Below are 15,051 nucleotides of genomic sequence, written 5' to 3'. Positions count from 1 at the left end.
TCCTAATCTCCGAAGCCGGCACCAAAGGTGCCCATCGAAGGCCAGGAGCGGGATCCCCAATCCCATACCACCCTGACCCAGGCACAGGACCTCCGTCTTCGCTGGGTTCAGCTTCAGCCGGCTCAGCTTCAGCCACCCAGCCACGGCCTGTAAAGCCCGGTGAAGATCTTCTGGGTCGGAGTCCGACTGGCCACCCAACATCAGATAGAGCTGGGTGTCATCGGCATATTGATGACACCTAAGCCCATACCTCCGAACAATCTGGGCGAGGGAGCGCATGTATATGTTAAATAGCATCGGGGAGAGTACTGCCCTCTGGGGCACTCCGCATTCAATCAGGTGCCTCCAGGACTGCTGCTCCCCTAGCCCAACCCTCTGTCCCCGACCTTGGAGAAAAGAGACAAGCCATGGAAGGGTGAGCCCCTGAATCCCCATGTTGGCAAGGCGGTGGGCCAGCAGCTGCTGGTTGACCGTATCAAATGCGGCTGACAGATCTAACAACAACAGCACCATCACACCGCCTCGATCCAGATGTCTATGGAGGTCGTCAGTAAGGGCAACCAGCACTGTCTCCAAATGGGTTTGCTACGGGCCAGGAATGGACTTTCCCCTGTGTGATCGCGCCAGCGCTCTCTCATGGCGTCGGGATGGTATGATCGGGCCATCCTGACTCCATGCGGTTGTTTTTTCCCCCGTTTCAGTATGCGCATCATTGCACACTCCATAGGGAGCACTCAGTGCGGAGATGCGAATAATTGATCCCCTGTTGAAGCGCACTGGAAACACACAGCAAAAAAAACCCGATTCACCCGCGGTTGCTTCTGATCACACAGTGGTGGGCTGCCCCTGCAGCTCCCAGGGACCATGTGATCGCGCAACTGAGGATCAAATTCCTATGGAGCAAATAGCCTCGCTTCCCTCCCTTGCATTATCTCGCACGTGTGACCGCAACCTTAGATACTTTTCAAAGTCCATTAAAATCAATGAGCTTAGAAGGATGTAAGTCTACTTAGGGTGGCACTGGTAGAGTAAGGATGTCAGCCTCCAAGTGGAACCTGGGGATCCTCGGAATTATAGCTCATCTCCAGACTACAGAGAACAGTTCCCCCGGAGAAAAGGGATGCTTTGGAGGGTGGACTCTATGCTGTTGTAACCCACTGAGGTCCCTGCCCTCCCCAGGCTCCATTCCCTAATACCCAAGAATTTCTCAACCTGGATCTGGCAACGCTAACCCCCCATCCCCCGCCAGTGGCCAGGGAGGACCTGGCAACACTAGAGTCATAGTACTGCTTTAAGTAATAAATCCATTTGCATAGTATTACAATAGCATTTGTGGAGTATTTATAATTTAATAACTGTAGGAAGTGGACCAGTATCATTTTACATCTGAGGAAATCAAAGTGATAAAGGGCAAGTCTATAGACTACCAAAACCTGGTCCTTGGAGAAATCCCATGGGCAGTAGTGGTTAAAGTATGGGAAGAGGATCTGGGAGAGGTTGTTTTCAGTGGCTATTAGCCACAAGGTATAGATAGGAACTCTCAGGCTGGGGCAAGCGATGCACTGTATTCTTGGTGCTTGGGGGGGGGGGCAACCGTGGGAGGGCTTCTAGTGTCCTGGTCCCATTGGTGGACCTCCTGATGGCACCTGGTATTTTTGGCCACTGTGTGACAGAGTGTTGGACTAGATGGACCACTGGCCTGATCCAACATTGGCTTCTCTTATGTTCTTATGTTTTCAGGCATGAAGCTCACTGAGTGACCTTAGGATGGTCATTCCCTCTTCGCCTAACCTCCTGCAAGGATGAAGTAAGGTAGGTGACAACCTGCTAAGCTGTACTCCTTGGGGAAAAATGGGATGAAAATGAAATAGACACTTTATTCAGAGTTATTTACTTTAGTGCAGTTACAGTCACAAGCAAGGCTGGAAACAGGCACAGCTCCTTAGCTGCACACTTTAACCAAAAGGGTATTCCTTCCTTTTTATTTACCTGAAAAAGGCCTTCTCCATCATGGCACCAAAACATTTGAACTCCCTCCCCAGGGAGATTTGTCTGTCTCCCTCTATAAGTGTCTTTTGCCAACAGGCGAAGACTTTTGTTTCATCTGCATACCCCCAATAATGGATATTGGCCCTCCTTCCAGTATTGTTTGTTTTATGTGTTTTAACGAATGTTATAATTTTAACTGTATTATTTTTAATGTGTTAGTTTTCTTGTGTCCACTGCCTTGTGGGTGAGTGGGTGGAAAGGTGGCATAAGATGTTTTAAATAAATTAAAAAAACCAAATTTATCTGTATGTTCAAACTAAATAAACACGTATAGGTTGTTTTCTGCTAAAATCTATTTGCTTCTGGTCTTCATTTTACTAGGGGCGATTTCTCACTAGAGCTGCCTCGCAGCACAGCGCCGTTTGCCCTGACACAAACATGTCAATTTCACACCCGAAGCTCCGGGGCTGCATTTTGACTCGGGGCTTCCCCCGATTTCCTCCGCAGTTTCGTGATCCTGGTTTTTGAGGATCATGAAACTGCGGAGGAAATCGGGTGAAGCCCCGAGTCAAATGCAGCCCCGCGGGTGTGAAATTGACATGTTTGTGTCGGGGCAAACGGTGCTATGCTGCGAGGCAGCTCTAGTGAGAAATCGCCCTAGATGATTCTTTACTTCCCCTGCTTGACCTTGTTTGCTCTTCTCCTGATACACAGTGAGTATTTTTACAAGTGAATTAGCTCTGCTAAATCACAGGATTGCTGCAATTGTACAATATTGCTCAGAGCTCCGTGGAGAGATTCTAAGGTAATAAAGTGTGTTAATAGAACCACATCTCTCATCTTTGTCCTGTTCCAGAAAAAGTTCATTTATTTTGCCCTAGAGGGTTAGGTTTCATAAGGGAAATTGAGAAGAGAGAAATCTAAGATTATATTCTTGGTTCTGCCATAGATTTGGTGTCTTCTCAGTAACCCCTCATGACTGCTGAAAAGGTATTGCTAAAGGGTAGGGAATCCTGCAGACAAAAAGCCATGCACATTGGGGAGCTGGAGTGAGGAGAATATTGTGAGGCATCAGATCTATCTCCAGCCACAAATAAGCAAGGCCCCACAAAATTATTTGCCTATTACAAACAATTTTTTTTAGGAGAGCTGAAAATGAACCCACAATCCTTGGATTGCAGGTGGTCCATGCTGTCCTGCTGTTGTGGTTTCACCAGAATTCAGATAGGGATTTGAGGTTCCTAATCTTAGGGATGCCAGCCTCCAGGTGGGACCGGAGGATGCCCTGCAATTACAGCTTATTTCCAGACAACAGAGATCAGTTTCCTTGGAGAAAGATGGATGCTTTGGGGGGTGGACAATATGGTACTGTACTCCACTATGGTCCCTGTCTTTCCCAGGCTCCCTTCCCAAATCTTCAGGAGCTTCCCAACCTGGATTTGGCAACCCTACGCCCCCATCCCCCTGCCAGTGGCTGGCGGGGGGGGGGGGCTGGTAACCTTAAGTCCAATACATTTCTTCCTTTAGCTAGTGCTTATATCACCATTGGAGCTGCGGTGGCTCAAGTGGTTAAGACGCTGAACTGCAGGCTGTGGAAGGTCAGTAGTTCAGCAGTTCAAGACCCGGGTGCCGCAAGACGGGGTGAGCTCCTGTCTCTAGTTCCAGCTAATGCCAACCTAGCAGTTCGAAAGCAAGAAATTGCAAGTAGATAAATAGGTACCACTTCGGTGGGAAGGTAACAACGTTCCGTGCGCCTTGGTGTTTAGTCATGCCGGCCACATGACCACGGAAATGTCTTTGGACAGCGCTGGCTCTTCGGCTTTGAAACGGAGATGAGCACCGCAACCCTAGAGTCGGATTCGACTGGCTTTCGAGCAAGGGAACCTTTATATCACCATGCACACATGTTAAGATGAATCACTGATGACAAAGGACACTTTCCTTTCCTTCTTCTCCTCACCATGGTTCAAGCACCAGGGGCAAATCCTTCCATGCTCAAAGGTATGTTATTAACCCTGACACCTCCTGAGAGCTTCATTCAGTCCTTAACTTAAAGAAAACCACTATCTGATTAGGGTTAATTGATGTGTGAGGGGAGAGGTAAAGTATGGTAGCTGATGCAGATTATTACATAGAGGAATCTGCCAAATAGCAAAGGATAGAAAAATGAGTACAGGGTACCTTTTACTATTATAATTTGACTGTTATAAGGAAGCTTCCTCTAATACATTATTCCCATTTTACTATTATTTATATATTAAAAAAACAGCAATCATCATCGGAGACTCTATCATTCTTACATCTGGTTAACATTAATAGGATTCAATTACAGCTGCCCAACAAATATTAGCCTGGGACTCTTCATTCACAGCTGGTTGTATGTACTGACTGTCAGCACAGTTTGTGGAAGAAATGCTGACAATCTCTCCCTCTCTCCCTTCCAAATAGCTTGGATTTCCCAGATATTTATAAAACCACTTAAGTACACGCTACAGAAGACATCTTGCATATGCTGCTGCCTCTGCTGGCTCAGGGAATGAGAAATGATGCAAGACCAGTCAAGTCACTGTATCAGTGACAGGAGCATGAAAAAAGAGAAGGAGGAAATAATGCTATTTCAGAGGAACAGCAGCTCAGGATAAACTGCAATGTAGTCATGTGCCTCAGCAGGGAAAGTGAAGTAAAGTTAATCATGCTTCTTCCAGAGTTAACAAAATATTAAGTTGGCACACCAATCAGGACACAATAGATTACATCAGCTTAAACAGCATTCCAGTGTTATGGAACATCGGTTTCCAAAGAAAAAGGGGTTTGGCAAGTGTCATGGCTGTATAATCAATCACCTATGCTCATGATAGTAACATAGGATGTGTATTTTGCCTTGCAAAGCATTACACTTGGTGCCACAATAGCTGTATTAGCAGGCACTGAATATTTTTCTCATGTTGGTTTCTACAGATGGCATCAAACACTGAATTCACAAGATTTATGCCAATAAAGGTTGGGGAAAAAAGAATTCACAAGTGACATAGGACAGTCAAACAGCTTGAGGTAAGAATATCATGATCACTCTACTCTTTTGGGATACCCAACAACATGCAAATACATCTTATCTTGCTATTTTAAACTATCAGAGCTGTGTACCACAATTTTAGGCTGTGCATAATTATATCAATTGCAGTGCTTTATCAGTCAGCAGCTTTATTACTTTAAATTCAGATCTATGATGAACACTTGAATTGTAAATGTATATAATTAAAACCAAGTTGTATAGGAAATATATGCTATTATGTGTTAGTTTTGGTATGCAAAAAATTGCTTACAGATGTAAGTTGTATGCAGAGTTACTATATGCATATTATTTAGAAGAGAAGAGATTGGATTTATACCCCGCCCTTCACTTGGAGTCTCAGAGCAGCTTACAAATTCCTTTCCCTTCCCCCCAACAGGTACCCTGTGAGGTAGGTGGGGCTGAGATCCTCTTTCCAGAACTGTCTTTGAGAGAACAGCTCTGACAGAACTATGGCTTGCCCAAGGTCATCCAGCAGCTGCAAGTGGAGAATCAAACCCGGTTCTCCCAGATTAGAGTCCACGCACTTAACCACTACACCAAACTGGCTCATGCAATTTTACACACATCAAAACTACCACCATTTGAAATAGCATCTCTCTCATAACTTGTTTTTAAAACTAGAATTCAGAAGCTGAACTTGAAGTCTGAGTTCTCCCTACTGCTGGATCGATAAAAAACAACTCTAGCAATGTCTCAGAATTGCTCTAGCTAGCACTTTAATTATTTTGAACAGAAGGACTGCAATGAAAGTTAACAGAGAGAGTATAAATGAAAACATCTTACTGAACAAGACCATACTGATTTAAGCAATTCCATTCTAGAAATTCTATTAACACCCATTTACCAGGACATGGTAAAGCAAACAAAATGAAGCCCATGTCTCAAATCTGAGGTTCTGATTTAGGATATATTAAAGAGATGCTCAGTTATGTGCCAGAGCTGGAACTGCTTCTCAGGTCAGTAAATGAAACTTGAAGAAGGTATTTTTTTCTATGAAGCGCCTAGTCAACATCTTTATTCAGAGGACAACTGACGATCATGAATTCATACTATTCAGGAAATGTATTTCATTTTAAAAAATCTTAAAGTTTCTCATAGGCTATAATAAGGTCTTGGTGTGAGGATGAAATGCTCAAGAGGAAATGCCCTTTTAAAACACAGCTCGCATCACACCTACTCAAGACCCAAATGATTACTGGAAGCTGAATTCCATCAACCACAAGAGCTCTTATTAGCTCCCCAAATCACACTGCTTATTAGCCATCACGGCACCTCAAGTACTGTCTGAGTTCATCTTCAAGCAGTTAGCCCTTCTCCATGTCTAATCCTGGCCAATAAGCACCATGAGATCAGGTTAGGGTAAAAGGAGGAGGAGGAGGAAGAGGCATTATTACTGCTTGAATACCCACTCTAGACCCCCATATTCGCTCATGTAATAGCTTTTGCAAATACACCGAATAAATGGTGTGAGACCTGCAGGACACCATGGAATTCCCAAGGAGATACCAACCCCTCATTATTCTTTGAAACAGAGATGCTATGCTTGGCAAGGTCTAGGAATTCAAGAGCATCTAGGCCAGGGCTTCCATCTTATCGAGACTGTGGGCACTTTTAGAATGTTGAGAATGGAGAGTGGGCAGCAACACAAGGTGGCAGCCATGCAGCCGAGGCCAATCACAAAGCTTTAGGATGTTTGTCCAGGGAGCCTAAAAGTGTTTAAATTAAGGTCACAAATATCCATTGCTAGCAGGAATAGAGGAGGAAGAATGGAAGGAGGTCTAATCAGTACATTTTAACAGCTTTGATTGTAGTGCTTAGCTGTGGCTTGAAAGGCATTGATTATACAAAGATTAGACTACTGTAATATGTTCTGTGTGGGGAGGCCTTCAAGAATGTTCAGATACTTCAGCTGGCTCAAGATGGAGTGGCTACTGCCACGTGCTTTCGAAGACTGGAAGGTTGCAGGATTTAGACGTCCTCATGACTTAACAGACAAAGGAGTAATGAGAGACAAGCAATACTTCAACCAGAAAATGGGGAAACAAACTCCCTGGTTTCAATATTTGCAGTTAAAAAACCTCATTGATCGTCTCACAGAACTGGGAATGTTTCAAAGAGAACATGGAAAGAATAATTAAACTTTACCCCAGCTCTCTAAAGGGCATCCTGTCTAAATTATATAATACGATCATATCGGAAGGAGATCATCCGAAACTCAAATACCAACATCGATGGGAAGAAGATCTGCTGGTATGATGGGATGACACAGATTGGGATAATGTGTGGTACTCTCCAGCCAACCACTCTAACATTTTCAATATCCGACTACAGTTTTTCAAACTTTACTCCAGGTGGTACATGACCCCTCATCAATTACAGAAAATAAACATAAATAATGATCCGCGATGTTGGAAGGGGTGCGGGCAGGTTGGCACTTACCTACATTGCTGGTGGGAATGCCCAAGACTCGGCAAATTTTGGGAGGAGATCCGAAAACAGATCACAGATATAACTTCACTTAATCTTAATTTCAAACCCGAAAACTTTTTACTAAATCACTGGGATATCGACATTGATGTCAGAAATAAAGAAATAATTTCTTTACTTCTGGCAACAGCATGTCTGACAATAGCTTCATGTTGGAAGTCTCCATCACCACCAATGTTATCCGTTTGGCATGAAAAAGTGTGGGAACAATTTATGATGGCAAAAATCGCAGATGAGCACAATCATCTCAGTCTTCCAATCCCAAATTTGAATCAATCTGGTTTCCGATATTCTCATATCTCACCAAACATGATATACTTCCTGCAAATCCACATTATCATAAATGGTTACTGATGTGAAACATTATTATAAAAGCCTGTTGGGAAAAAACAACATTCGCAATCCTTACTCTTCTAATTCTGAAGACTTATGACCATGGGTATTACAGAAGATCTCTTTGTTGAAATATCACACTAACTACGATTTAGTCTTCATATGTTATTAAAATGTATCACCATGTTTATGTATTTCTTTTATTGGCAACAGTATGGCATAAATTGTTTTGAAAAAATAAATAAAAAATATATTTTTAAAAAAGATGGAGTGGCAGTGCTGTCAGGGAAATGCTAATCACCACTTTGGGGTCAGGAAGAAATTTCCTCCAGGCCAGTTTGGATCCTGTTTGGATCCAGTTTGGATCCTGGAGGGGTTTTTGCCACCTTCTGGGCATGGAGCAGGGGTCACTGTGTGTGTGTGTGTGTGGGGGGGTTGTGAGTTCCCTGCATTGTGCATGGGGTTGACTAGATAACCCTGGAGGTCCCTTCCAACTCTATGATTCTACAGGGACTACAGTTTACCAATTTTCAGAGTTTTTCACTGGCAGCCATTTATCTTCCAGGTCCAAGTGCTGGTTATGATTTATAAAGGGCAGGGTATCTGAAGGACTATCTTCTCCTGCATGAACCTTCTCACTAGTAAAGATTACCCTCCCTTCCTTCACCTGCCACTGATCTTCTCTTTACTAAGGAGATTGGTACTGATAAAACAGTAGGAAAAGAACACATCAGAGCTACTGAGATTTCAACCTGCTGTTTCACAGTTGCACAAAGCCATCATTAGAATAGTCAGTGGGTATGTTTCCAACAAAGTGTTGACCTCCAAACACTTCCAGAAGCAGACTACATAAGTGGAAGAGGAAATTTATTCTTTGCCTTCAGAACAGGGAAGTAGTACAATAATAAACACTGGGTCTGCATTGCCTAAAAATAATTCTGCTGGTATCTATGTTATTGTCTCTCAAATGTTAATAGTGATAAGAACTTTTCAAGTACGTGACTTACAGGATCAGAGGGTCCACAGAAATCTCTGAATACTTTTGAGGGATCCATTTGTCTGATCTCTAAAGCTATACAAGGTCCTGAGCAGAGTTCTACAACCATCTCCTATAAAAGGAAGAAAAAAGTAAGGATTTTGTAAGGAAATAATTAAAAATTTTACATTTTTATTAAAAACGGCACTGTAACCAAATGTAAGCCATAGTTTCAAAGGCAGTTCTAAAAATTTCAGTAGGAAGTTTCCTAACAGAATATGATTATTATAAATTTATTTTCATACCATCTGAGCATGATCTGGGATGGTTTTTTTGTGATTTTACTGATATCATGATCTACAATCTTCACATCCTGCTGTCTTTAAAAAAAGGATATTGAGAAAACTCTCCAGCTTCCAAAATGTATTTTTATGAACCACAATGACTGAAGAAAAAACTGCTGAAAATCTCAAGTGAAAACCTCTTCTTCACATATACCTCTCCTAACTTTTAGCCTCCCTTAATTCTGGAATGGAGATTGTGAGAAATATGATACCTCTGTTAAGCATCCTACTAGTTAAGAGTATACACTCATAATGAGATACAGCACAAAAAAAGACTCATGATGTATCTCATTAGATAACATACAGGGTTTTCCAGAAAGGGAAATACTTTCTCTTTAGATCTTCGTAGTTATACCTCCTGTTGCAGGTTATTCTATCCACAGGTCAACTATAGCATTTTGGTTCTAGGCGGTCTGAAGCACAGATCTGGCTAACATGCATGAAAATGCCAAAAACCAAATGTGTCAGAGTGTTAGAATGCTGATATTCAGCAACAGAGAAAGATCTAAGACAGATATCATCATAGGAGGATGGAGACAAGGATTGAAAAGTATTTTATTGACCTTGCATAGTAAAAATGCTCTTTACAACCTAATGAGGGCTAACTATGATGCACTGGCCATGATCACTCTGAAGTGATCAGCATGTAAGGTATTTCTTGTCAAAATATCGACTCTTTTGTCCACCATTCTAACCAATGTTCCCTCTAAGCTCCAGTGTTGTGAGCAAAAATTCTACCTCATGAGCAAAAAAAAATCCCTAGTAGCATTAGAAGATAATTTCCATAACCTTGTAAAAATTTCAGAAGGAATTCTTTTAAACTACATTTAGAGAATAATTTAAATATTGTCAGAGAAAACAGAATCAAGCCAAATTTCATTACACATGTTGTCCTCTACAGGGGTAGACTAGGCCTCTGGAGAACAGGTCTCCCTGCCCCCTTCCACTATATTGGTAGACCTATCCTCCAGAGAACAGGTCTACCCACCGCTTTCCACTATAGTGGCAAACTGGCCTCTGGAGAACAGGTCTACCCAACCCAGTCCACTGGTAGACCTGGGGTTGGACTGTTGCCTTGTGCTGACCCTTAGAAAATATACCAGCACTTATGCGAGAAAAAACTCTTGTAGTCTACTTTGTTGTTTTTTTTAATGAAATATGAAAACCAGCATTACAGGTCAGGTATAACAGTGGTGGAACAATCACTGTCAGAACCCTGCCTAATCTAACAAACAGGGAGTTGCTTAAATGTTATCAGCCTGTCCAAACTACTTATTTATTTATATCCCACTTTTCCCTGTGACTCAAGGGAGCTTACAAATCATACTGAAAAGCATAATGGGGTGATTGGTGATTCTGACTCAGTTATAGCCTACAGGGACCATTATAGTCAATGAGCCTCATAGGCTATAATGGAAAATTGATCTGGGGTTATCTGGGGTTCAGGGAAGCCGGTTTTTGAGGCAGAGGCACCAAATTTGCAGCATAGCTGTTGGTGCCTCTTCTCAAAAAACCCCCAAGTTTCAAAAACGTTAGACAGGGGGTCCAAATGTTCCCTCTAAGGTGTGGAGTCTTGTGAGCAAAAATTCTGCTTTGTGAGCTACCGGCATTAAAGTTGTGAGCGAGCAATTTGGCTACTGCATCAATTAGTTTGCTCTGGAGACATCCTTCCTGAGCTAAGACAAAAATGTGTGAGCCGGAGGCTTAAAAACTGTGAGCTAGCTCACACTAACTCAGCTTAGAGGGAACACTGGTCCAAATCTATGGGCCCCAGAAGGAGGTGCCCCAATCCTCCATTGTTTCCTATGGAAGGGAAAAAAACATTGGGAGTTGAAGCAAAAATCCTTTGAGCAGCCCTCTGAAATGTTGTGCGCCAGCACCCCCTAGTGCAGCTTAGAGGGAAATGTGACTCTAACTACTACACTACACTGACTCTCGTCTCCATGTAAAATGACACCCACATCCTGAACTGTTGTTTAAAATTGGTAATGGGCTAGATGAACTGAAAATCCAGATAAGACTGAAGAGCTAATGGTTAATAAGGCCAAGCTATTAATTCTGGATTTGCAGATGGAGGCACAGATCTCCTCTGGGGCACATAGCAGCCTTTAACAGCATTGATTGGAGTGTCAGCTGTGGCCCTTCCTTGAAAAGCGTCATTTGGGCACAGACATCAACATGCTGATTATGTAAATGTTTGACTACTGCAATACACTCTACATGTGGATGCCTTTAAGAATGTCTAGACTCTTCAGCTGGTTCAAGATGCAATGGCAACAATGCCAGTAAGAGTCAGTTACAGGGACCACAGGTCACCATTTTTCAATGTTCTTCACTGGCAGCCATTTTGCTTCCAGACACAATTCAAAGCGCTGGCTATAATTTATGAGGCACAAGGTATCTGAAAGACTACATTCTCCTGCATGAACCTTCCCACGGTTTTAGATAGGCATCACGGGCTCTGCTTTATGTGGCCTCACTATCTGAAGCAAGGTAGCGAAGTACCAGTCAGGATTTTCTTTCTGTGGTGGCACTGTCTCTATGGGACTCCCACCAGTGCCAAGTTTGTATTTTTTTAGGTGCCAGGCAAAGAAGCTTTTATGTCAGGATTCTTCAATGTGACATTTATAGCGCCATTGCCCCCTCAGTACTGTTTATTCTTTATGGTCATTACTCTATAAAATTATTTTTTAATTATATACTCTATTTAACAATTCTGCTTTTATCATTTTATTACTGCTTTTACGTTTTACTCACAGTCTTTCTTAGGTGTGTATTATGTTTTAAACATTTAAGGTTTTAATTAATCTTGTAAGCTACCTCAAGAACATTATAGTGAGAATTACAATTCCATTCATTAAAAAAAATTGACACATTATTTACTTACAGAATATTCAGCAACAACACCTTTGTAAATCGCATAGAATTCTTCTGCATTTGCACGGTCCATGTAGAACTGTATGTGAAACAGAATGGAAAGGCAACATATCATTCTGCTTGTGGAGAGAAGAAAGAATAACCCTCAGCTTTATAGTTGCTCTTTCCTACATAAACACAACCTGAATAGGTTTCATATTGTTTCTAAATTAATCCCTTGCAAGTCCCTAAGAATGTATAGTTCACCCCCCCCAAATAAAAAAGTGATGAAAACAAAAGGAACCAGGAAGCAAGAGTTCATTTGCTACTAATGCATATTCAATTTCACATCACAATTAAGAAAGGGGGGAGAGCTGAATGGCATAATTATTCTGTGGGGAGTGTAATAACATGCCACACTGATGACTTAAGCACACCAGAGATCTCAGCATTATGCATCAGATGTGACTGACAGGCTTCAGTTCTATGCACACTGATCTGGGAGTAAGCCTTATTCAACTTTGTGGAACTTACTTTTGAGAAGGCTGTCAGTACGAGATGGCATATATATTATATATTATATATTATATGCAGTATAATAAATAGTGGTACTATACAAAACTCACACCACTCAGGCCATTAGTGTTTCCATTTTACAAAGGGGGGAATTGGTCAGATGGCGCTCAGGTCAGAGCTCCCATACAGTCAACAGCTTGGAACTGATCTTCAGATCAGAACTATCAAATGAGGACATGCCATCCATGAGGCCCAAAGAGCTATGCAGAAACACAGGCCCTACCATAGCCTTTATCTTTGGTTCCTGGTCATTCATATGACTTGCTCCATATATTGTGAGGGTTTTCCCCCTCCAAAGCCACAAGAGGATGAAGGACATACCATAATTATTACAACCAAAAGATTATTCTGAAACCATAAATTATAGCAAAGAATTTATTTATAAAACCTCCAAAAATCTATATAATATTTCTGTGATTGTCCTAATGAAACAAAATGGCTAGTTCCATTTTTGTTTAGGGAACTACCGAACCCAGCTAAATAGTGGGATTATATATCTGCTGGAAAATGACCTGCTACTACCCAGCAATGGGATTTCTTTATGGAATCAATATGCCCCTCGAATACTCAGCAAAATTACCCAGCTTAACTTCTGTTACCTAGCATAACACCAAACCTGATTTCCACTTTTACTAATATTAAGTTTACTATATTTTCTTGACTTCTGCTCTTGCCTGTGTTCTGAGTACTACTTGTGAAGGACTCCTGTGTTGAGATTTTCAAAGTGAGAACAACCATTGTGTCTTTAAGGCAGCAAGTTTTGGTGTTACCCCGGGGTGGCCTTTTTTACCTTTAGTGACTTAAGTAAGTCTGAATAATTTCCTGTGTTTCATCTCAACTACAGCAATCTGAAGACCAAGACTGCTGCCCCATCCCTTTTTTATTGTCTCACTAAACATCAAACCTAATGGCAAACTGGAAAGCTAATCTGAAACATTCTGGGTAGATCCTAGTAAAGGTTATTCTACCGTTGCTACGAGGCAGAATGGAAATATATTTTAAACACTTTGAAGCTACAACAGTCAAGCTGATAGAATACTACTTCCATGTTTCCTCCTCCAAGCATGTGGGCCTTGTTCCTTACAGGCCCTATGGTTTTGAGTTCTCCCATGCCACTAGCCCTGAAATGTAAAGCATGTAACTCTGGGTAGAAAGGAAACTAATTTCCAACAGGAGCATTTTATTTTTTATTTATTTATTTTTAAATTTATATCCCGCCCTCCCCGAAGGCTCAGAGTGGCATTTTGGTATTTCTGTCAAGTGCAGCTTAAATTGTATTGTATTTGTGGCAGCAAACTGTACCACCAATAGCATATGTGGATAGGGGCCATGTAGCCTTTTCTTTAGCTTCTTTCCTATGATCAATGAGCACAGAAACTCTGACTGTTGCTGGCCCCAGGCAAGTGATTGAAGTGTTTGCTTCAGAGGCAAAAGAACAGAGTTGGGCAGCTTGAGCTTCTCAGGCTATAATGCACAGATATTTTAATCTGCTGCTGCTGCTGGAGAGGCAGTTAATATGTTTGGAGTTGCTGCTGCTCAAGGAAAAAAGGGGGATATCACTGAAAAACATGGCAGCCACGTCATTCTCAGGCACTCCCAACTAAAAAGGATTAAGGTGCTACTGCAGGAGAATGCTACAATTGATATTTCTCTACATTCTCTGGAGATTTCTCAACACAAATCAAGAACAAAAAACTTACCATCTTCAAGGCTGAGATTTCAAATCCTGTATCAATTACTGCTTTTATAATCTTCCCAGTCAGTCCTGCAAAAATTTAATACATATATATATAGGTCAGCACTTTTAAGACTGAAAAAGAATACCAAAATCTTGGGCCTCATATATGTTTTTACTATAGTACTTCACACATTTATATATTTGATTTATTCTATTTATGTAATGTGACCTGCACATTTTATCAAGGGAATATGCAGAACAGACTCGGAAAGTTAAGGTAAGATACATGTGAAATTTTTCCAAAATCAGAACGCATACTCCACTCTCCAGAGTAAATGCTGCCTGGTTTTTACAATACTTATACAAAATATAAATCTCATTAAAAATCAGTTTTACTTATGAATCAAAATTAGGCTATACAACTTTTTCATTACTAAAGCTAAGGTTGTTTATAAGTAAAATAAATCCAAATTCTGCAATCCACCCTTTCCACATATAGACCTAATTCCCAGGCACTAGATCATGAAGTCATTCATTTTCTATAAAATTTTCTACCTGAACTTGATGTCAGGGTTGATAAACTACTTGCACCCTTGGGCAGTGGGGGTGGGGTGGGGGCGGAGGGGAGAAACAACTACAGAAAGAAGGAGTATATGGAATGAGGACATTTATTTATTTATTTATTTATTTATTTATTTATTTATTTATTGAGATTTATATCCCGCCCCATCCCGTATTC

At 41.5% G+C, this 15,051-nt stretch overlaps 1 protein-coding gene across 1 annotated transcript in view; it reads right to left on the bottom strand.

The window, feature by feature from the left end:
* The window catches only part of NME7 (NME/NM23 family member 7), a 141,511-nt gene that overhangs the window by 40,685 nt on the left and 85,775 nt on the right, over positions 1 to 15,051 (bottom strand). Inside the window, exons 8-10 of the mRNA XM_015411059.1 lie at positions 14,335 to 14,399; positions 12,090 to 12,158; positions 8,890 to 8,991 (exon numbers count right to left, since the gene is read on the bottom strand). Coding sequence (XP_015266545.1) covers positions 8,890 to 8,991; positions 12,090 to 12,158; positions 14,335 to 14,399 — 236 coding nt within the window. The remainder of the gene's footprint in view (positions 1 to 8,889; positions 8,992 to 12,089; positions 12,159 to 14,334; positions 14,400 to 15,051) is intronic.

Source organism: Gekko japonicus, unplaced genomic scaffold (assembly GCF_001447785.1).
Source record: "Gekko japonicus isolate JY-2015 unplaced genomic scaffold, Gekko_japonicus_V1.1 scaffold580, whole genome shotgun sequence".
Taxonomy (NCBI): domain Eukaryota; kingdom Metazoa; phylum Chordata; class Lepidosauria; order Squamata; family Gekkonidae; genus Gekko; species Gekko japonicus.
The sequence above is the reverse complement of the archived record's forward strand: the minus strand, read 5'-3'. Positions and strand labels throughout refer to the sequence as shown.